Source organism: Solanum tuberosum, unplaced genomic scaffold (assembly GCF_000226075.1).
Source record: "Solanum tuberosum cultivar DM 1-3 516 R44 unplaced genomic scaffold, SolTub_3.0 scf00099, whole genome shotgun sequence".
NCBI lineage: Eukaryota > Viridiplantae > Streptophyta > Magnoliopsida > Solanales > Solanaceae > Solanum > Solanum tuberosum.
Window position 1 is genome coordinate 207,626 of NW_006239023.1, and position 23,557 is coordinate 231,182.

The 23,557-nt window shown below is 34.6% G+C and overlaps 1 protein-coding gene across 1 annotated transcript in view; it reads right to left on the bottom strand.

Annotated features, from left to right (window-relative positions):
- Positions 1 to 15,823, bottom strand: part of LOC102605072 (cleavage and polyadenylation specificity factor subunit 1) — a 54,793-nt gene extending 38,970 nt beyond the window's left edge. The window contains exons 1-11 of the mRNA XM_006347995.2: positions 15,354 to 15,823; positions 15,111 to 15,257; positions 14,412 to 14,565; positions 13,281 to 13,413; positions 10,110 to 10,255; positions 8,445 to 8,540; positions 8,292 to 8,344; positions 6,284 to 6,415; positions 5,797 to 5,848; positions 5,552 to 5,671; positions 4,838 to 4,972 (exon numbers count right to left, since the gene is read on the bottom strand). Coding sequence (XP_006348057.1) covers positions 4,838 to 4,972; positions 5,552 to 5,671; positions 5,797 to 5,848; positions 6,284 to 6,415; positions 8,292 to 8,344; positions 8,445 to 8,540; positions 10,110 to 10,255; positions 13,281 to 13,413; positions 14,412 to 14,565; positions 15,111 to 15,257; positions 15,354 to 15,661 — 1,476 coding nt within the window. The 5' untranslated portion in view covers positions 15,662 to 15,823. The remainder of the gene's footprint in view (positions 1 to 4,837; positions 4,973 to 5,551; positions 5,672 to 5,796; positions 5,849 to 6,283; positions 6,416 to 8,291; positions 8,345 to 8,444; positions 8,541 to 10,109; positions 10,256 to 13,280; positions 13,414 to 14,411; positions 14,566 to 15,110; positions 15,258 to 15,353) is intronic.
- Between the last annotated feature and the right edge of the window lie 7,734 nt (positions 15,824 to 23,557).

A 23,557-nucleotide genomic window follows, 5' to 3' on the forward strand; every position in this document is an offset into this window, starting at 1 on the left:
GAGTGTCTATCTCCCATGGGAGTGTCTATCTCCCATCTACAATATGCTGATGACACATTAGTATTTTGTGATGCAGAAAGTGAACAACTGAAACACTTAAGGGTTATTTTCATTTTGTTTGAAGCAATATCTAGACTCCATATCAATTGGGGAAAGAGCTTTATTTATCCTGTGAATGAAGTACCACAGATCAGCCTCCTGGCAAACATTTTAGGTGGCAAGATAGGGGAACTTCCCACCACCTATCTTGGCATGCCTTTGGGAGCTAAGAGTAAATCTTTGAGCATCTGGAACTCTGTGGTAGAAAAATGTGAAAGGAAGTTGGTTAACTGGAAAAGTCAATACTTATCCTCGGGTGGTAGAGTCACACTTATCAACAGTGTTCTTGATGCCATGCCAACCTATATGATGTCCCTTTTTCCTATGCCTGGGAAGATCATTCAGAGGCTGGGCTGAAGTTAATTTACTTACCTTTAGCAATCAAGAAAATAAACGATGAGTGTTGTATGAACATAAAAGTTAAGATTAATGCACGCCATACACAAATAGACAAGATTGTAAATTACCTCATCAGATAGAAAGAGTAAGTAGCAAGGGCCCTGGAGGTCAAATTTCAACTGTTCTGAAAGTTACTACTACAACAACATACCCGGAGTAATCCAACAAAGTGAGGTCTGTATGCAGACCTTACCCCTACCTCAGAGGTAGAGAGGTTCTTGCCAATAGACCCTCAGCTCAAGAAAAACAGTCCAGAAAGAGAATAAATGGATGTGGAACCATAACAAAGGATTCTGAACAGCAACTACAACAAAATATTATGATAATCGAAGTACAAGAAACATCTGATGTTTCTTGAAGTTACTGAATGAATCTTTTAGGAAATACAAAATAAGGAATAGTGATTTGTATATTACTTTTATGACTTCTTTTCTATTTTTTTTAGAAAGACTTAGTAGCATAGATAGAGGAAAACATAAGACAATATTATCTGAGATGATTAGGGAATGTCCTACATAAACCCCTGAAAGTACTTCTTTAAAGATGTGATATTATGGTGTTAAAAGTTCTAAAAGCATATAAAGCAATGGAAGAAAAAAAACCATATGGATGATACCAATTTGGGACTAAGGTATAGTTGTTCTTACACTTGCATTTGACCAGGTCGAGGTAAGTGTGAGACTTTTTGAACATTTAATTTAGCTAACCCCTAATTTGCCTTAAAAGGATTTCTTTTTAAGTATTAAAATAAAATGGATTCTTTCTTTCTTTTGTTGCGGTTTGTTTGGGCCATTTTTGTATTTGTTTTACTTGACTCCTTTGATTTTTATATATTATGTGGCCTATTGGTCATTTTGAGGAAAATAAAATGGATCCAAATATAGCAGGAATAGATATAAAAAATACCTATAGCCGTCCCAACTTGTTTTAAATTGGAAGTAGATTGATATTTTCTTTTTAAAAAAAATTGCAAATCACCACCAAATAGAGGCAAAACAGTATAATTGTCTCGAATATGTAATCATGATTCCAACCTCACCCTTGCGATATGGCCTAATCCTATTTGCAAACTGAAATACCCCTTTGTTTTCATCAACATATATTTGATAAGAGACCATCATGCAGAAATAACAAAATATATCTATGTACATCAGCATAGCAGCAAGAAGAAGATAGTCTAGCTAATCATCCTGTTCTGAAATCCATACAAGAAAAAAGGGAAATAAGTACAAAAAGAGAAGAAAGGAAACATATATGAAAGTATGTAACCTTACATCATGCTCAATGCTATCCCTCTCTTGTTCAGTAGTACGGTGCAAATCAACATAATCCTTCTTGTGTTTCATCAAAAATTGCTCTAGGGTCCCAATGCTCTCCAGCTGATTAATGAAATTTTATGAAAAGGATTTTCGGTTTGCGATTGTGTATGAGCAAAAGGATATAAAATCCAAAGCACAAGGAAAGTAACAAAAGAAGATCAGCATTATGTGTAAGAAAAATATACCGTTTTAAGTGCAGCTCTGATGAATCCTGACCTTTGCCGGGGTTTATGCATGATAAAAGATGCCAATAAAGCAGCTGTTTTAGACTGTCAGCAAAAATCTAACTTCAGAGGACATATTCTAAGATCTGATGGTAGTATCACATAGGCTTAACAAAGGGGTGGGGTTGGGGGAGTGGGGGTTGGGGAAAGAGAGTGTTGAAATTTAATTAAATGGAATACTAGTTCCCACACAAATAAGAGAATTATAAATCATCTGCAATGAAAACAAAACTGCCAGACATTTGCAACCACACAAATTATTGATCAGTTTTGGAACCTGATTTTTAGAAGGTTCCTCAATGACTGGGAAGTGGAGAGAATGACTCAGTTCTATAATACCTTGGAACAAGCCAAGAACCTCACTTGTGAGGAAGACAAATTGACATGGAAGCTGGAGAAAGATGGCAAGTTCAAGGTGAAATCAGCCTACAAATTACTAGACACTTCAACTGAAACAAAGGAGTTGTGGCCTTGGAAGATGATCTGGAAAGGGAAAATACCACATAAGGTGGCTTACTTCACATGGCTTGTTGCAAGACAATCTGTTCTGACTCAGGATAACTTAATGAAAAGAGGAAAGGACTTATGCTCCAGATGTTTTTTTTGTGAATCTGAGACAGAGACAATAAACCATCTTTTTTTGCATTGTAAAGTGACTGAGAAGCTATGGAAGTATTTCATTAACCGAAGAGGTATCACATGGACCATGCCTAGAAATACTGCAGAAGTCCTAGCATGTTGGAATAGAGATGGAAATCAGTCAGGACACAAGGAGAGATGAAGATTGTCCCTGCCTGCATCTGGTGGACAATATGGAGTGAGAGAAATCAGAGATGTTTTGAGAACAAGAGCATCCCTTTCCAAAGCATTAAAATGAATTGTTTAGTGACCTTTTACTTTTGGTGTATCCATTCTATCCCCAAGGATCCGGGGGACATCACCCTATTCTTAGATAGTTTATGAGGGAGATAGGTGTTTAGTTTCTTTTTGGTAAACCCTCTATACTTTTGATGTAATTACTACAGGAGTTCACTATTGGTGTACTTCTATGTTTATAATACCAGTTAACTTTATCAACAAAAAAAAAAAAGATACAACAACAACAATAAACCCAATGTATTCCCACAAGTGATGTATGGGAAGGATAGTGTATATGCAGACCGTACCCCTACCTTGGAAGGTAGAGAGATTTTTCCGATAGACCATCGGCTGAAGAAAAAGCATAACAGAACAGTTCAAGAACAGGAGATAGGGACACTCTACGATGCCACTCTCACCTTGTCCCACATCTCATATCATCTATCTTTAGTAAGAGATATAAACCCAAAAAAAAAAAATATCTTCCGACTTAGTTGACTTTTTCTTTTGATTTGGTATTTTGCCTTTTTTCCTTTTGTATAAAGTGGATAAACTAGTGAAGTTAAAAACAATGGCTTTGATACTGAATTCTATATCTGTATTGTTTTTTTTCATTGTAGAAAATTTGTAGAAATCAATGGAACACTTGTCCATCCATGGTGTCAACTGTTATAACTGTCACTATACATATGACAGTTGTAAAGAGACTAAGAGGGGACAATAATAAAGATACAAATGGTGGACTAAATATTTGTTTTGAAGTCATGGCCATAGTGCTGCACCCAATGGTGTTCACCTTTATATTCTTGTTGTATATCATTATTTAACAATTATAATTCCATGCAAAATGCCTTGCATTATTTTTTTGAATTTCAGAATTGAAATGGGGAGTGGATCTGTCTACCTTATGTAGTATATTATTATTTAAAAGTTAAAACTACATGCAAAATATTATTTTAGTGAATAGAAGTAAAATCAAGAATGGGTTTATCTTTCCATACTAAGACTTAAGTTGATGATTTGATGAACTTATACTTCATTATGAGTAGGGGTGGTAAAATGGGTAAAATATATCTGCTCAATTCAACCATTTTTAAATGAGTTGGTCATCCAATCATTTAAAAGTGGGTCAAATATGAATCAACCCATTTATCCACCATAAAATATGGATAACTCATGGGTATCCACCAATTGCACTCTCCTTAAAGTATGTAAGAGTGTAGACCCTCTACAAAGTACACTTACTATAGCTATATTTGGTATGAAGAGAAATATCTTTAAAAAAACAATTTTCAATTTCCTCACGTTTGGTAGGCTCAAATATTTTTCAAAGACTTATTTTCCTTGAATTTAAGAAAAAACTTCCCTTAAATAAGGAAAATATGACTTCTTTAAACCTCACCTTCCAAAACGGGTCCAGACATTGAACGCTACCCTGACTCCCAACCCCAACCCGAGACCCGGATTTTGGCCTCCTGTCATCAACTCAAGACCACTCATTTTCCAAAAAAATATTTCCTAGGAGAACATGAAAATATTTTCCTTCATACCAAACACACCCTAAAAAGAGAAATACTTATTATCCGTACCAAATATGGGTCGAGTCGGATATTTTATCTGTTTTCACCTAACTCATTTTCGACCAACCCATATTCAACTTGGCCCACCAATCCCCTAACTATAAGCAATATATATATACATATATATATTCTTCATAGTGTGTTGTTTTCCAGTGAAGCCCACGCTTTTAGTGTGCTTGACGCTTTAGCGCTTTTTTGTGCTTTTATCTTTTGACAACACTGCTTACAAAATTATCAAATGATGTCACCCGAGTGCAAAAATGTACTTGATACAAAAACAAGTTCTTGTCATTTTACTAATTATCCTCAATTAAAAACATATATCATAAGAGAATAGTTTGCAGAGAACATAATTCACCTGTGCTGATTGTGCATTATTTGGAGCTGTACCATACAAGGAAAGCTCTTCACCATTAATCATGTCTTGCAATGCGTCCGAGGATGACATTCTTAGCCTCTTTGCAGAAGGAGCATCACTTTCAATATCTCCAACCTACACATGTAGAATAGCAATAGGTTTCCAGAAAACAAAGTCGGTACCACTGGATGAGAGGCAGAAAGGCAAGAAATGAGTAGAACCAACCCTTAGTAGGCGAAGAGCAACTGGAAAAGGCTGCTAGCCTACTAATACCCCCATGGACTGAGGAGCTTAAACGACTAGGAATAGTAACACCCTCGATGAATGTGTATCATTTTAAATGTTCTTTCTAACATATTATTTTCATTACAAGTAAAAATAGTTTAAATTATAAAGCAAAATAATTTTCAAGTATCAATTTTCAAGAAAAATAAAAAGAATAGGAGAGAGTAAGCAAAAGGTAGGGACTGCAGTATTAATGAGCCATATATTTTTTTATGACGGCAGTGGGATCATTGGAGCAACCTGGTGTATAAGTATTCAGGAAAAAGAAAATGAACGAAGATAGCTAATCAAAAGGGTATAAATTTATAATGTAGGTATAAAAAAACAGAGTGCGTATAAGTAAGGAATATGCAGAAGAAGAAGTAGAAAAAAAAAAAGGTACCAGCTAAAAACACAGGAAGCTACTTCAGCAAAAATCAGGACACAAACCTCTTCCTGCACCCCAGGAGGCAAATTTGACCCTCCAAGACCACAAGAAAATTGCACGAGCAAACTATCACCAAGGCGACTGCCCAAAAAGAATAATGAGTCTCCAATTGTTGTAATTCCCTAAAAATACAAGAAACACGTTTAATAAATAAATAAACACACACATAAACACCCTAGATAATATATATGTATGTATGTGTATGTGTGTGTGTGTATATATATATAGAATTCAAGAGGTCGCCAACCGATGTAAGTACTGAAGCTCTTGATTTTGAAAGGTCGAGCTTTTGGACAATTCTGCAAAATAATTAAAATAAATTCAAAATCCCAGTTCATCTCTTCAAAGTCTAGGTAATAGACAATTAACAGTGTAAAAATGTCGTAAAGCCAGAAAATTTCTGGACTCCTGATGATAGGTAATAACACTGTATATGTTCAACTAGATTACCACTTAGATTCAATGTATCAGGATAAGAAAGAATGTTGTCTCAACTCTAAGCTATGTTGCTCGGACTCTTCAAAAATGCCAACGGGTGCGTGTCGGATTCGCCAAAAGTAGTGTATTTTTGAAGAATCCGAGACGGGTGCGACATCAAAAGTGAAGAGTCCGCGCAACTAAGACTCTAAGTCAACAAAATAAACTAGTCTCGAAAAAACAAAAAATGCAAATAGTGATGAGTTCCTGATTTCCAGTTCCTAAAATTAGTGGATAACAGGATGAAAAGACATTACCTCCCGTCATATATAATCGTTAGAAGAAGTAGTTCGCCTGTTTTTGTCGATAGCATTGCCACATCACTTGTTAACCAAGTTGCATTAGCTGCATCTAACTCCACATTAAAAGATGATCTTGGCATTTCTTGACTGAAAGTAATCGTAAGGACGTATTACAAAATTAGATACAGGTTTGGGACCTATTCTCATTGTAGGAACTAAACAAATCAACACACAGCATTGAATGAGCAATCAAAGGAATGGATCTGCGCACAATTACTAAAGAAAAGGTAAAGAGCATGAAAATGGCATCAAAGAACAGCACTTATAGTGGAGTACAAATGAAACCAAATTAAATGTAAAAAGAAAGTTGTAAATCAGAAACAGCAGGCACATAGAAAATATCATAAGCTGCAAAATGGGCAGTTTGGATGACAAAACACATAAAAATGAATCTAATTCATTTAACAATTCGAAGATCAATTCAAATATGACAAATCCATAGACTACCTGTGAGAATTAGGCCTTATGAAGCAAACAACCACCATTTTCAAGACCATTATAGCTGTTAAGAGTCCCACACTTGTTAAGGATACAATGATTGTCTCTCCCTATATGATTTTGGACAATCATTGCCTTATGAGCTAGCATTTAGCGCTAAGTTAAGCTTAAGATTCAGTTCTTTACATGTAGCAAAGTTAGAACCATCCCTACCAATCCTTGCTCTTGGTTGACCCAATGTTGAACCCTATGCTATGTTGTCTACGTTCCAAGATGTCCATACCTGGAAGTGCAAGTATATAGGTTGACAGCATGGATTGTTGTCTTCCTATATCGTTTCTGGCAATCTTTGTAAAACCCCATAATTTTGAACATTTATTCAGGCTAATTATAGCTTTAATGAAGTGAGAAAGGAAGCATGGAGGTGTATGAGAACCACAGCCCACACAAGGGTATCAAAGACTTTGGAGTATGTGAAAAACATTATTGTGTGTTGGAACCAGCCTGTGCACTTACTGCGCTATATAGCACACTTGAGAGTGCATCAGAGGTAGCTCACTGCCAAAACTGTGCAATAGCGCACATAGCTGCGCAGCAGCGCACCTGGGAAAGTCTATATAGGTGTTGAATCAGGATTTTTGGTTCAAAAACAAAACCCCAGGCTAGGGCACGACTTGGAAGTCATTCTTTTATCCCAAAACTTTTTCCCAACATCGAGATAAGTTTTTAACAGCGTTTTGGTGTAATTACAATTCTTATGCTAGCCCTAACATTAGAATCCTTGGAAAAAAATTTAGATTTGCAAGAGAACTAAGAAAAACAAAAAGGAGCTAAGCTAGGGTTTAAACTAAAAAGGCAAAAGGTAATGCCTTCACCCCATATTTAAATGTTGTTATGAGTTGAGATTATAAAGGGTGTTAAGGATATGAAAAACACTACAAAGTTAGAATCTTACATGAAACCTAGATGTTGAACTTCATAAAGTTGAGACTCTTCAGTAAAGGAGAAACAAGTGACTATAGATATTGTTGAACTCTAAAAGAGTATGAATTGATATGGCATTATGTTACCCATTTAGATGGTGAGTCATTGACGTGTTTGGATTGAGCTGGAGCACACATTGTTCATAAGGAAGAAAGTGAGGTGGGTTAAGATGTCTTCACTAATGTTATTTTCTCACAATGGCATGCCTTTAAAGTGTTCAATTAAATGTTCTAGAGTGCACCGTATGTGTGAGAAAGTATTGGAGAAGAATATAATTGAATTGTGTCTGACAGTCTGAAACGAGCATCTATAGTAGTTTTACTCTTAAATTGATTGTATCAAGCCACCCTGTTACCGAGGTATTTGTCCTTATGTTCCCCTCCCACTCGTAACCTCTCTACTAATAAACATGGTACAAGTTTATGCAAAACTCCCACACAACACACACACACACAACAGGGGGTGAAAGCCTGGGTGAATGATTGTTTTAAGCAAAAAAAGAGAGGGAGAGGGCGGAGATACTGAGAGCTCAGGAAGAAACCTGTTATCACCAAAGAAGGCAAAATTGTTCAACGCCAACGAACAAGAAGATGACTGCAAAATAGGCAGATCAAAGTCAGCACATGAAACATAGTAGCAAAAAGTTGTAAGAATATCATGAAGGAATAAGCAGTGTGTCATGAAGATAACAGACCTGGCTATGATAATGGATAGTGTTTGCACCAATTACAAGTACTCCACCAATAGGAGATGGCACAGCAAGAAGTTTATATGCATCATGAGGGAGATTCTGGAGAAAAAAAAAGTAAATGAAGTCTACTGTAGGAAATATAAAATTAAATGGAGTAAGGTTCAAGCAAACATTGATAGTTATCAGAAATGAGCATGTCAAAGTCTTGAAATGAGAAATTAAAACAAATGTCGTCTTAGTGACACAGTTCAGCACAGGTTGTGAAGAGGCAAGAAGAACATGAGAGAGGAAAAACTTAAGGAAAATGGAAAACAATTCAGATAATAGGAACAAAGAGTTAATACAACATTTAACTCAGCCTAAGATGTCATATAAAACCAACAGCAGGCTGAAGTTCTCTTACAAAATGAAACAGCAAGTTCACCGTTGTACATTTTCTAAAGTTGCAGAATAGAAATGCCATAATTCTGGTAGGTGTACATGGGATAAGGATGATAATTCCGGGATAGGATTTGGGATTAACTTTACCTCATGTTTGGTTTGAGGTATTAGCTAATCCCATATTGTTTCCCACCATTTGTGCTTAAAATGGTGGGATTGCTATCCCGTATAGAAGGTGGGATAAAATAATCACATGGGATATCCTAGCTTATCCTATCCCGCATACCAAACGACCCCTTTAAAGAGGTAAAGTACTTTTGCATTATTCTCGTCAAATATTTTTTGTGAAATTTCATGATATATATTTGAATCATCAGCCTTTTAGTACCCGCTGTCCACCAAATCAACTCTCTCGTGATAAGTTGGAATCACATTTTCATTACCGAGGCCATGTTTGAAACACCTTGTGCTCCACACTATAGAACCTTAAGCTCAAAATGACTGTTTAACAGACTTGACAAAACAAAGGAAACAAATCAAAATTAAAATAAATTCATTGTTCTTTTGCTAAGTAATGTGGTTTACTTTTGTACTGCAGAAAACAAAAGATGAGAAATATTTGCACCACAGGAAATGACTAATCAGTGGCAACAACAAAGGTACTCTCAGGTTTAGGTTGTTTTCTTTTGTTTTTTGACAAGGTAATAAGTTGTATTAACATTTGGGCGAAAAAAGTGCATGTATACCAAAGGTATTCCAAAAGGTAGAAAACTACAAAACAAAATGGTTTTCTACAAACTTCACCAATCTTCTATACAAACTGGTACTCCATGGATGCACCAAAAAGAAATTAGGGATAAGAGACTACTTCTCAATTTTAGAAAGTTCATCTCTATACCTTCAAAAGCTCTTCTATTAGGTTGTTGATATGAGGAAAATATTTTGAGGGAAGTAAATGTAATTAGACTGACAAAAAGAAAACACAATAAAGAAGGAAGACAAACAAGATCAAAAGAAGTAATATGAGCTAAAGGTTGTCATCAAGTGTAATTACAGTGATACCTCAATGAAACAGAAGGGGTAGGACTTTTTAACTTTAGCAGCATTCTTGACCTTATTTCCCTCACCAAACCCAAACCCCAAAATAGAAAGAACTGTGATACAGTCATCATCAAGAAATAGCTCTTACTGGAGTGATCTCCTTTCTTTGTTGCCTCTTCTCTCTCTGCTTCAAGCTAATAAGAATATATATAAATAATGCTGGTAACAAAGATCAGTGGAACTTACAGCGGCTGACCATATCAGTGGATGCTGCTTCAACGTTGTACTAATACTAAAGGCAGAGACCATACAAGTATGGTGTTTCCAAGAGACGCGCCCAGACCAAGTGAGTTCCCGTTCATGAAGGATAACCATGACAGGCTCAATATAACCTGCATAAAGGCACATTTCAAAGTTCAAACTGGCAACAGTGGTAACTGCAGATGATGGATGTGAGAAATATAGGAGAAGAATATTATTGAATTGTGTGTCTACATTATTACATTGAGACCCTATCTATAGACACTACATTAGACTCCTTTTCTAACTAGGACACTACATTATAATCCTTTTCCAAGTAGGATTCTATATACTATTTCTATTCCTATTCCTATTCTAAGTAGGATTGTATATATTATTCATATTTCTACTCTTATATTAAGAGTGGACATAAACGATAAGCTTTAGATTTGAAGGCCGACATGGACTTCTGTTAGAAAATAAAATAGGCCAAATTACATAGGAAGCTCCCTAAACTTGTCCAGATATTTCATTTAGACACCTCAACTAAGTACTCAACCTATTAAACAAGTGAATTGTACTCAAAATGTGTCAATTGAACAAACCTCGGTGACATGGAAAGTCTCGTGTAATGTACCTGAGCTTTAGCTGGAAAATTTTTAATTTTGCTGGAGAATTAGATTTCCGTTCTTCTCCAATATTTCTTTATTTGAGAAAGCTAACATTCGTATGTATTGACTAAAAAACCGGTACATGGGTTGTACTAAAAACCATAATTACAACTTATCAACAAAACAGGATATCTGAATCTAAAATCTAAATAGAGCCAAGGATCTCAATAATTGACTCAGTATCCTCTAGGTACATCTGTTTGCACCAGAAACAAAGAAGTTTGATATGGTTCAATTTGATCTTCTGAAGATCACAACTTTTGCTCTCAAAACATCTAGCGTTTCTCTCTCTCCAGATTGTCCACCAGATACATGCTGGGACAGACATGATTTTCCTGTATGGGTGAGGGTTGTTAAGAGGGTACGGAAGAAGATGGCTAATAGGTGATTTCTCGGCAGGACCGGAATGGACATATCATCCGATCGAAGCTTGCTGAGAAAAAGGATTTTCAAGATTCAAAAAGTTCCATGGTAAAAACACATTAAGCTTTGTGGGTGGGTTACCAAATGGAAGAGCTTGAGTTGCATTTTTTTGAAATTGGTAACGTGTGTGTGTGTATATATATACATACTAGATATGCACCATAAAAGTGCTACTTACAATTACAAAAACCCAAGCATGCTTAAGACTACCCTTTCACAAGGAACTTATCATGTCAACTATTGATTCAGTCTCCTCTACATAGTTTTTTTTATGACCATGGTGTCCGCACCTCGACTAATTCCACAGGATATTTGTCAGCTCCCACCAGGTACTAGGTAACTATGTCCACCAAGGCTAGAACATATGGGAAGAATCACCTAGTGTTTTTTGTCTCTACTGAGTTTTGAACCTCTCTACATAGTTTTCTTTCCACCAAAAAAATACCATTCATCTTGACTCTCTGCACAGAACTGCTTTTGTCTTTAAAAATTCTATATCTCCTCTCCTTCCAAATTGTCCACCGTATACAAGTTGGGACAAGTTTCTACCACTTCTTTTGTCACACTGCACTACCATTATAGTTCCAGCACTTCAATAAATCACGGCTTGTTGTTAGCATAGACCATCTTAGTCCTACCAAGTTCAAAAAACGTTGCCACAATTATCCATCTATAGGAGTTAGGACAATGTAGAAACAGACGACTACTATTTTCTCTGGCTTCACCACACATGCAACATCCAGAGCACAGATGAAATCCCCTTCTTCTTGAAGTTTTCCTGAGTGAGACATGCTTTTCTTGCTACAAGCCAAGAAAAACATGAGACTTTGTAAGGGGCCTTGGTCTTCCAGATGAACTTCCATGGCCACAGGTCAAATGTGCATTTTCCCTATTCTGGTAGTTGTATGCAGATTTAACGTAGTAGATTCCATCACTTCCAGGTTTCCAGAATGGCCGAAAGTACCAGTTTTTCCAACGAGCAATTTGTCAACAGAAGATTTTTGAGTTTTGAAGACCATCCCATGGTTCAAAATGGCTGAATTTAAACAGAGTTCTATCCGACTATTGGTAGCTGCTGTCTAAGCTGTCAAATAACTCTTTAAACATTCCTTTGAACTCTACAGATCTGCGACTTTACCAGAAAGGGAGAGCACCGGAGCTTTATTCACTCAACTCATTTTCTTTCTTTTTTTTCTTTTCAGATTGACTTTTTTCCCTTTGCTAACCTGCTTTTGTATTATTGGTTGCTTTTGCCACAGCGAGTTGCATTCACGCATTTTATGTTGTTTAGAATAAGAAAATATGTGTTCAATTGGAACATTTTGAGTATCATTCAGGTGTTTAATAGGTCGAGTCTTTAGTTGAGGTGTCTAACTGAAATATCCTGCCAAGTTTAGGGGCTGCCTATGTATTTGGCCAGTAAAATAATTAGATAGGAAACGATTAAGATTATGAAAGAAATAGAAGTCAATTCTGTTACCTTTGTCAAAAAAAATAAAAAAAGAAATAGAAGTCAATTAATCTTTTTCTCGTCAAATAGAGTTCACCTGAATCAATTTCCATTGTGACAACAACAATCAAAAAAAAATCTTGTAACCAAGAAATCTCTGATGACCAGCTGGCACACAATCCAAAATTTGGAGGATATTGGGTCCACCCCTCTACACTCTTCCACTTAAATACCATGTTTTTGGTTCACAGTAGGGTTGAGACTCTTGTGGCATGCACCTACCCCACACATCACAAGCTACACTCTTACAACTAGACAATGCTCTGGAGGCACTAACGAAGTATATTTTCACAGCCAAGAGATATCATTCTACTACAGAAGAGAACAAAAATGTTGGACCAGTTGTGGTGTCTGATAAGAGTTATACAGGTTATAACAAAGTTTATCAAGTGTAAACACTGTGGAAAACAGAACTCCAGTATTGTCTAATTTTCAACCTTAGTTTTATTCTTGTAATACTAGCAAAATCACGATTTTGTCATAGTACTCTCTGAACAGTAATAAGAATCAATGAGGAAGCAAAAAATTTAATTATAAAAAACGATACACAAGAAACAGCTAGGGTATACCTACCATGAAGAAATGTGAAATCCTTGACATGCCTCACATCAAGATCTCGTAAGGTGATGATATATGATGATTCAATGCGAGCTGAGGCACCTCCAGCACTAAAAGCACTGTCCTCACCAGCTAAGCTAGAGTTGACCTAAAATCAGAATACATCACTCAAAAATATAAGCAAATTGTGACAACCCAAACCACATCGATGGAAAGAGAAATATTTCATACATATTGATTTGATCTTTTTAATCACCCAAAAAGAACCCACAGATTTCCCACAACTTTACAACACTTTCACATGATATTCATAATTTTGTTTTTTGATAAAGATGATATTCATAATTTGGTATTGGTGAATTTGTACCAACTTGTGTGCCCCTAAACTATTCCACTGGGAAACATGTCCAACAAACTACCACAAGTTTCCCAAGTGATCTTATCTTTAAACCTAGAAATCCCCGTAGGCAATGGAGCACGGTCCGAAACTCGATTGGATAATGGACCCCCCTCTACCCTCCAGCAATTAAATGCCAGGCTTTTGTCCCAAGCAATCTTGCTCACCAAACTAGAGCAGATAGGCTAACATCCAGTATTGCAGATGTATTCAAACTTGGGATCTCCAAATGGTCACTCTTACACCTCAAGTCCTCAACCACTACATCATCCCCTTGGTGACTATGCTAAACACAATACCACACATTAAATCCCCCGCAAATATCAAGAATATACAGACCATTGGCAAAGCAAAGCGACTAACACCAAATATGTTTCTTTTTTACTTGATTGTAACAGTTCTTTGTTAGTATTGTGTGTGAAGATTAATCAGCTACCTCATAAATAATATTGGTCAAACTATCCCTTTACGAAACCCAATAAAATAATCAGTCAAAGTACATTATGAAGTAATTTTGATTCAAATTTCAGTAGGTGGTTGTGCATACAAGCCTATAATGGTAACTTTTGAATAAGATAATTGGAAGAAGGCTGGCCAGCAATATCCACCAGTAAATGGTGTGAGCATGACTAGTCCAGAACAGTTGGGGCTTCAGAAGGATTAATTGGGATAGATACATCTTCAAAACGTTACACAATTCAAACTTCAGGTTAACTAAGGAAAGGAGAGGAAAAACAGCAAAAGTAAACCTCAGCAGCCTTGAGGACTATCATCTGCTGTTCGAAAGCAAAGACACCAGCACATCTCCCCTGCGGATCAACCTTGATAATAGGACCTTTGTCAAATGACTCTCGTCCTCTTTTTAAATGCAACCAGTCTGGACCTTCGAAAAAGTGCATTGAGCTGGAACGAAGGAAGAAAAAGGAGATTCTAATGTAGTTTCTCAATTTTCATGCTTAAATAGTAAAGAAACAGGAAGTAAAGGCAAATATACTTAATGTTCAGTGAATGGTTTGAGAATTCATAGGGTAGACGTTTAATTTTACTATTTTGATGAATCTCATAACGTTATGATTTCTCCAACTATAAAGCACAAAAAAAACATAAGAGCAAGTATGACATTGAACTCATGTTATAGGTAGCCATATAAAAAAAACTGCAGACTCTTGGATTCTTTATTAAAGAGCCCATTAAGATATGCATATAGACATGAAAATTGGGGAGCTCTCAGAGTTTTCTAAAACAGAATAACATGGGAGGTGCTTAAAGCTAACAAAGTTTGCCACCTTGACAAGACGCCAACAATAACTTCATCTATTTTTTTCTTGTTTGTGTTTTTTCATTTAATAATTGTGGTGCCTGCCAGCTTTGGCACCTCCACTACTCCATTACACATCTTTTCTGTTATTTTGGCTCACTCTCATTTAAATGCATTAGCTGCATGTTACCTAGTCCGAAGCCCATGAGTGGCATCATCAAACTCAAGAACGGACATTTTAGCATCTTCAAAAGATAAGATAATTGAATCCCTCCTTTTCCCACCATCAGCTCCTCCTGCTGTTATCACACCCATTGAATATATATTTCCATGTAACCTACACATATTACACAAGAAAAAGACAAGTTTTCGAAACAGTAAAAATATCCAAATAAAACAAATTCGTATGATTTGATATTTCAAACTGAAATACCTATAAGTGCAAACGAGCTCAAGTGAAGCAGCAGAAATACCGGCCATAAGGCCACCACGTTTCACTACTTCGGCGGCATCTCTGGATGATGCTTGTTCAATCCTAATCAAGTAAACTTCAAGCACATTTCCAGCTGAAACAACAAGGTTCGGCATGGGGCCGACTGGCTTGGTGGCTGGCCAATCGGAATCGACGTCGGCTGTCCGAATTTGCGGGGTGATTTCGGCGGCTGAGTGAGTGATAAAGCCGGAGGCGCAATTCTCGATGCCGGTGGGGCAATGCATTGTCTTACACGCCGCGAAACTCATCTCTTTCAGCTTCTACTGCAACCGCTTCTTGGCGAATTGAAGAGTGAAGACTAGGGTTTTTTGGGGGGAAAAGCTTAAACCCTTGTTTTTGGTTTGGTCGGAGGATGAGTGAACTGAAGGTTCAGTGACCGTGAAAATACGTACTTACTTAATTATCAATTTGGTTTGGAAGTCAGCTAGTTTTTCAATGTATAATTGACTAATTTTCAATCAAGAGCGTGAAATTTAAGTTTTGAATATTAAATCAACAATAACATATCCAGTGAAATTTCACAAATGAGTTCTGAAGAGCGAAAAATGTACTGAAAATTTAAGTTTTGACTTCACAAAAATAACATACCCAGTGAAATTCCATCAGTGAGCTGTGAAGAGCAGAGAATGTACGCAGATATTACCGCTTCCTGATAAAATGTTGTTTTTAAAAGACTTTCGGTTCAACTAGAACAATTTCACATATTAAGGAGAAGAAAATAGTGACAAAAACATAACAACTAATAAAGGAGGTTGTATAAAGTAGGACTGTCCAAAACTCAATCAAAACCAACAACCTAAATAAAAAAAACAATTAATTTATCAAAACCGATTTAAACCCCCATAAAATTCATGGACTTTATTTGTCCAGCAGATTAATCTACAACCTCGACAATAAATTAATAAATTATATTAATATCATTGGACAAATAAAGTTCATGAATCAGGGTTTAGTTTTATACTTTTATTTTTTATTATATCAAATTAGAGGTATTCAAAATCGAACCGAAATCAATAATTCGAATTGAAAAAAAGTATTAGTTTAATAATTTTGATAACGATTTTGATTTTTTTTATTAACGGTTTGAGAATTTTTTCTTAGCGGGTTAAATGATAACCCGATAATAAATTATATTTTGTATCATTGAATATATAATGTCATTGACTTAGAGTTTAGTTATATACCTTTATTTCTAATTGTCTCAAAATAGATTTGTTCAAAATCAAACCGATATCAATAACGTGAATAAAAAAAAATACTATTAATTTAGCGATTTTGACTATTTAATAATCGATTTTTAAAGGTTTGAGGTTTTTCTTAATGGGTTAACCGATGACCCGATGATAAATTAATAAATTATATTTAAATCATTGAATATATAAAGTCTTTGACTTACGATTTAGTTTCATACTTTTGCTTATGGTTGTCTCGGGTTGTTCAAAATCAAAAACCAAATCGTGGAAAAATATTGGTTTAGCTATTTTGATAAGGGTTTTGATTTTATTTTTTATTGTCGGATTATTGATTCTTAACGATTTGAAGTTTTTCTTGTAACGACCCGTTAGGTCATTTTGAGTATTAGAACTATATCGACTCTTCCAATAAATTTTAAATGGTAAGTTTGAATTATTTATTTAACTACGGCTATTTAGTTGGTGGGTATTTTTTAAATAAATAATTTTTAGTTGATTGTAAATGGGTCAAGTCTAAAATTTATTTGAGGAAAATTACGCAGATAATCAAACATATACTAGTTACTCCCTCTGTCTCAATTTATGTGACTTACTTTCCTTTTTAGTCAGTCCCAAAATGAATGACACATTTCTATATTAAGTAACAATTTAACTATAAAAAATCTATTTTACCCTTAATGAAATAATTTACAACCACACAAATTTTTATCATTCATTATATGGACCACAAATTTTAAAAGTCTTCCTTTCTTTCTTAAATTCCGTGTCGAGTCAAACTACCTCACATAAAATGGGACGGAGGGAGTATTAACTAACATATCTATAGTTTCTATGGGTGTCAAAAATGAGCTCAATTATAGGTAATTTGCCCATAGTTTCTAGGATTGGGTTCAAAATCATTTGAATTGGGTTCAATCTTAACTTATTCAAGCCTTAACCCATGTTAAGAGAATGCCTAATTTAGAGTCTCATTTGCATAGCTTAAAAAAGGAGTAGTTTTTAAATAAAAAATAAAAAATCAAACTGAAATGACTTTTAAGTCAAAAAATAAAAAGTAGGGCGAGAGTTATTTTTGGTTTTTGACTTATTTTAAGTCATTTTAAATTTATTTTAAGTCATTTTTTACCTTGTCAAACACTGTTTAACTTATTTTTAAATCATTTATGACTTATTTTAAGATATTTTTTATATTTGCCAAACATTTTCAGAAGTAAAAAACTGACTTAAAAGCAGGTTTAACCAACTTTTAAACTAATCTTCAATTTCAACCCGTTTTAAAACTCTTTATTTGCATTATAGTTTCTATATTGAATGTATGAATTACTATCTATTTTATATTTTTATCTATCCATGTGTAACTTCTTTTTTAAAAGGGAAAAAGATAAATATACCCCCAAACTATCGTAAATGGTATGCAGATACCCTCCGTCATACTTTTGGGACATTGGTGCCCCTGCTATTAAAAAACTAGAGCATATATACCCTTTATACTAACGGACACACGTGCCACAATCTTATCCACCGATCTGACATTTATAAATATCGGATTGACGGATAAGATTGTGCCACGTGTCCTTATTTGGTCTTTTGTTAGAGTGAAGGGTATATTTGCAATAGTTTTTGGACGGTAGGGGCAGTACTGTCCCAAAAGTATGACGGAAGGTTTCTGCATACCATTTACGATAGTTCAGAGGTATATTTGTCTTTTTCCCTTTTTAAAAATTTCTCAAGTTGAAATTCAAAATATGGTTATAAAAATTTAATAACAATAGATTAAAATTATTGAGATTAAGCGGGACAAATTGGGCAAGTCAGGACCTAACCCGTTTTAAGCCCATTTGAGCCCAAAGTAAATTTGGGTGGATCAAGACTCAACCCAATTTCTATTTCAACTCATTCTAATATTTCCAATTTCAACTCAAAACATCCATTTGACACCTGTAGTAGTTTCCATTAGTTACCACTCGCAACTTAATTTTAGTTAAAATTACATCACCTCTCTCTCGCCTCTCTCCTCTTTTACACCTATATATACAAATACATTTTATACTTATACATATACAATTATATGATAGATATACAGATACAATTAGCCTCTCTTTCCACATTTTTTTCTCTCCCGATCTCGTTCGCCTTTCTCCTCCCAATCTCGCTCACCAGATATACAAATACATATGTATACCAATTACATATATGCAATTATCTGCCATATATACATATACAATCCGCCTCTCCCCACTCTTTGCCCTCTTTCGCTCACATCTCTCCTCCCTCTTCCAATCTCTCTCGCCAGATATACAAATACATATGTATACCAGTAACATATATATAATCATTTGACAGATATACATATACAACTCGACATATATACATATACAATTCACTTATCTTCTCCCTCTCCCATCCTCGCTCGCCTCCCTCTAACATGTAGCTACAAATCTTAATTAGCAAACAATAGCTATAGAGTGTAATTAAGTTTATTGTAGTGGTTATTTAAGAAATTTACTATTTGTTCAATACATTATTTAACTTGGCCCATATGTAGAAACAAAAATTTGATACATAATTATTTTTTTAGAAAAGAAAAGAGAGACCCTCTTCCCCAAGTAAAATAAAAAAATTAAACTTGTGACCTAAAATAATTTTTGAACTGCCGTTGCGATTAATTACATTAAAAAATTAATTTATATCAAATAGCTTCAAACGTTTATATATATATATGTATAATTTTCTTTTTTAACTTAACAAGAAAATTTTAAAATTTCTTCATTAATTGACGATATAGAGGAAAGTGTGTCTAATATCTCTAAAATATCCGATTTAAAATTTTGTCCCGCTTAATAAAAAATAGTAAAATACACAAACTACCAAAAACAAATCTCCCTCTTGAACTAATATCACAAATACATAGTCGATCCAACTATTTACAGAAAATGCTTCTAGTTTGCACACAAAAGCAGTGTAGGATTCTTCTTTGTTTTGTCCTTTCATTTATTGATTTTCTTTTTCTCATTTATTATTTTATCTTTTTGTCACCTTTTAACCGTTACTAGAAATAATAATAAATCATTTCATAACATTTTAATACTTATTTTCTTCTTTTTCTATTTTTTTTTTGTTTTCATTTTTTGTTAGTTTATCTCTTTTAAATTTTGTCTCCCTTTATAGATTTTTGCCTTTAAAAAAAAAAACAGAAGAAATTAATTTTAGATTAATAAAATAAATAAATTAAATTACTATACTACAATAAGAAATTGTTAAGAAAATTCTCCATTTAGCTTATTTATTAAAATCAAAATTATTTTTTACAATAATTAACTTATTAAAATTGATATAAAATTGAAATACCAAAATTAAGCGTAAATTTGATGATGTCATATCCGTATATGATATATACCATACGAATATCATAGCGGACCGAAAAATGTATCACGGAAGAACCAAAGCATATCCAAATGAAAATTCACTATGATTTTTTAAAAAAGAGAATGATATAGAGAAAGAGCAAAAAGTAAATGAAATTAGATAACGAAGAAATTAACCATAATAATAATAATAATTGTCACGATCCAGACCGTCGTGATTGGTACCCACACTAACCCTCCAGTGGGAGAACCACTACTACAACCTAGACTAAACAACTAAACCAAAAACAATGCATTTAAAGATACAAAAACAGGTTTAAATGACAATAAAAATAGAGTCTCCATAAACTCCAAAGGTTTAAACAATTAACTAACTAAATTACTGCGGAAATTCAACCCCTAGAACCTGAAAGTCATTGTACCAAAACTCTACTAACGACAAGTCTACGAACAAGGGGAACAACCCCGAAACTAAACAAACACCTTAAACAAATAGTCTGTGTCTGAAAAGAATGGACTTAAACAAGAGAGATCCATGGCAGCCTGAAAGAACCGGTTCACCCTTGAATCCGGTCACGATTAATAGTCACTTAGTTGAGGTCTATCAATAGCCGCCTAAAGATGCTCTGTACTCAACAAAGAACAAGCAAGTGCAGTATCAGTACATAACCACAGTGTACTGGTAGGATCACGCGGCTATCCCAATAAGTGAAACACATGTAAGTAACCACAACATTATAAAGCAGGCATATACCGAACATATACAATATTAGTCATATTTTCAGGATCAATGTAGCATTATATGTTCTCAATAATACACATTGGTTATCAATTTAGAGCAACATACAGTCTTCCAATATTAATCATCATTAGATATCAACATAATCATCACAAGTAGATACACAACACAATTTAATAGTCCTCTTATGGAACCCACACCCAAACTGTTAGCATACCGAAACGTGGTACTCGATCCAATGTTTATGATGAACGTGGCAATCGATCCCATATTTATATTGGAACGTGACAACCGATCCTATATTTATGCTGAAACGTGGCAACCGATCCAAGTTAGTGTGTCAGAACGCAACACCCGATCCATTCAACAAACCACACTCACAATGTATATTCTCACAATCATACAACAAGAGGTGATTCATGGCATACAATTATTCAATTATCCTCATTTACGATTAAGGTGATCAATAATGCAACATTCGCATACATACATGCATTATAATGAGCAATTACAAACATATATCACACCAACATGAAATCACAACTATCACCTACCTCGAATCCAAGCTTGAATCCCCTAAGGCATTTGAATCCTCCCTTTCAGATTCTTTCCGCTTGTTCTAGGTCTACAAACAACAATTTATATATAAGGATCAACAATCAAAGGTCTAATTATCCGGATTATAACAAACCCAATAACCCTAGACCAAACCCAAGATCCTAATACCCAATTTAAGGTTTTTCCCACCATAAATCATAGATCAAAACCCTCCCCCATCGATAATTACCCAAGAAACTAAGTTCTACAGATCGAAGCACGAATTCGGGGAGTTAAAATCTTATCTTTAGCCTCAAGAATGGTGAAAAACGCTCAAGAACTCGTATGGGGTCGTCTCCTAGCTCTCAAAGTCGAAAAGTGCAAATAAAGATGTTTTGGGGTTTATTTACGACTTTAAGTCACGTCGGACCCGCCACAACGGTCCTCACCCTGCTACAGCGGCCTCGCCCTAGCGGCAGAAATCCCGCCCCAGCGGCTTGCACGAAACCAATATGTCGAATTAAGAGCTCCAAACCCCCATTTCACAACACACCTTCATCCCACGACATTCAGAAAACACCCGTTCACGCTAAGATCAATTTCGAAAGTTCTACTCGCTCGAATTCAATTCCGTAAAGTCGTACGGGTTCCTTAACGTCTTAGCTATCCATTCATGCAATCAATTTCATTAGTACACTTCTCATTCATTACCAGATTTCCCTAGACTCGCTTGACTCCGATTTCATCCAAATCTAGACTAGGCTAGGAAATTTCAAATTACTACTCAAAAGTTTTTCTTGTCCAATTCTTTCCTCATTAGCTTTTTTCTAATGACGAAATCAGATCGTTACAATAATATTAAATAAAATTAGAAAAATGAGCATTGGATAAAAAGAAAAAGAAAAAGAAAAAAAGGAAAACAGAGAAGTACGGAAAGAAGGAGCCAGAGAAAATGAATCAGATTGTGATGAAAAAAGAAAAAAGAGAACATAATTTTTGAATAAAGAAAGACAAATGAAGGAAAGAAGAGAAAAAAACAAAACACGTAGAGGTATATAAAAGTTTTTTCAAAAAGGGAAAATATACCATTACCTATCAAACTTCGACCCTTTTTTAAAGTAGACACTTAGCTAATGTTTGATCATAGATTTCCAAATATTTTTGATAAATATTATTTGGGTGAAATTTCAATATGTGTTTGACCATAGTATTTGGGAAACATATTTCACTTTTTTAGAAAAAATATGATTATACCCATAAGTTTTAAAAACTATCCAAACTAACCATAAATTTGTATTACAAGTCAACTGGATCTTCGTTGCAACAAATAACAAGTAGTGTCTATGACACTGGAGCAATGTGGTAGTTTGAAGTGAATGCAAACAAGCATCATTCCATACATCGTGAAGTAGACAAAACACATGACTTTGTTACTCTGAGCCGATTGTTCATCATTTTCATCAACAACTATATCATCACTTTCATATTCACTGAATATTTCATCACTATTTTGGTGTTCACGTAAAACATTACGCAAACAACTACTATATAGGGGTGTTTTTGTAAAAGATAAGAGTTTGGTGTAAAATTTCAATTTTTAAAAGATCCCAAATAATGAGATTTGATCCAAATACCAGAAAAAACTAGTATTTGGAAATTTGGAATAGTTGCCAAAAATATTTGCCAAATAATGACAAATTATATAGACAAACACTATTTGCCAATTTTTTCTCCAAATATTATTTGAGAAATTTATGGCCTAACGGATCCTTATTTGCCGGGTCCTATTATTTCATCCAACCATTTCCAACAATTCTCATAACCCGTGCGTGTTATTCACTCCCAAATAAAATATTTTTTTTATTTTTCTTACATGTTTAATAGTGGAGTCGGGTAAAACCTTGACCTACTCACATTTTAACCCTTAAAAATCTTTCCTAATCCTTTCGGCCTGCTTCACTTCAAAAGTTTTTTTTTCCTGGATTTCTTTGTAAATATATATTTATGTGTAAGTTTTCTGTGTTATTTTTTAGCGTTCTTGTTGTTTATTTGGTGTTTGATTTCAAATTTTTTCTCCAAAAATACAGTTTAATCCTTTTTAGCTTTGTGTGTATTCTGAAATTAGTAAATTTCACATTTTTTAAAATTCGTACGAGTAGTTTCTTTGATACTTTGATTTTAAAAAACTATATAAACAGAAATGAGTTCAAATTTCTTTGATGACAGAAAAATTAGGTGTTATATTGGTTAAGTATTATGTTGTTGTTAAGTAGATTTTTCTAATAAAAAGCCTTGAGATGAATTGCTAAA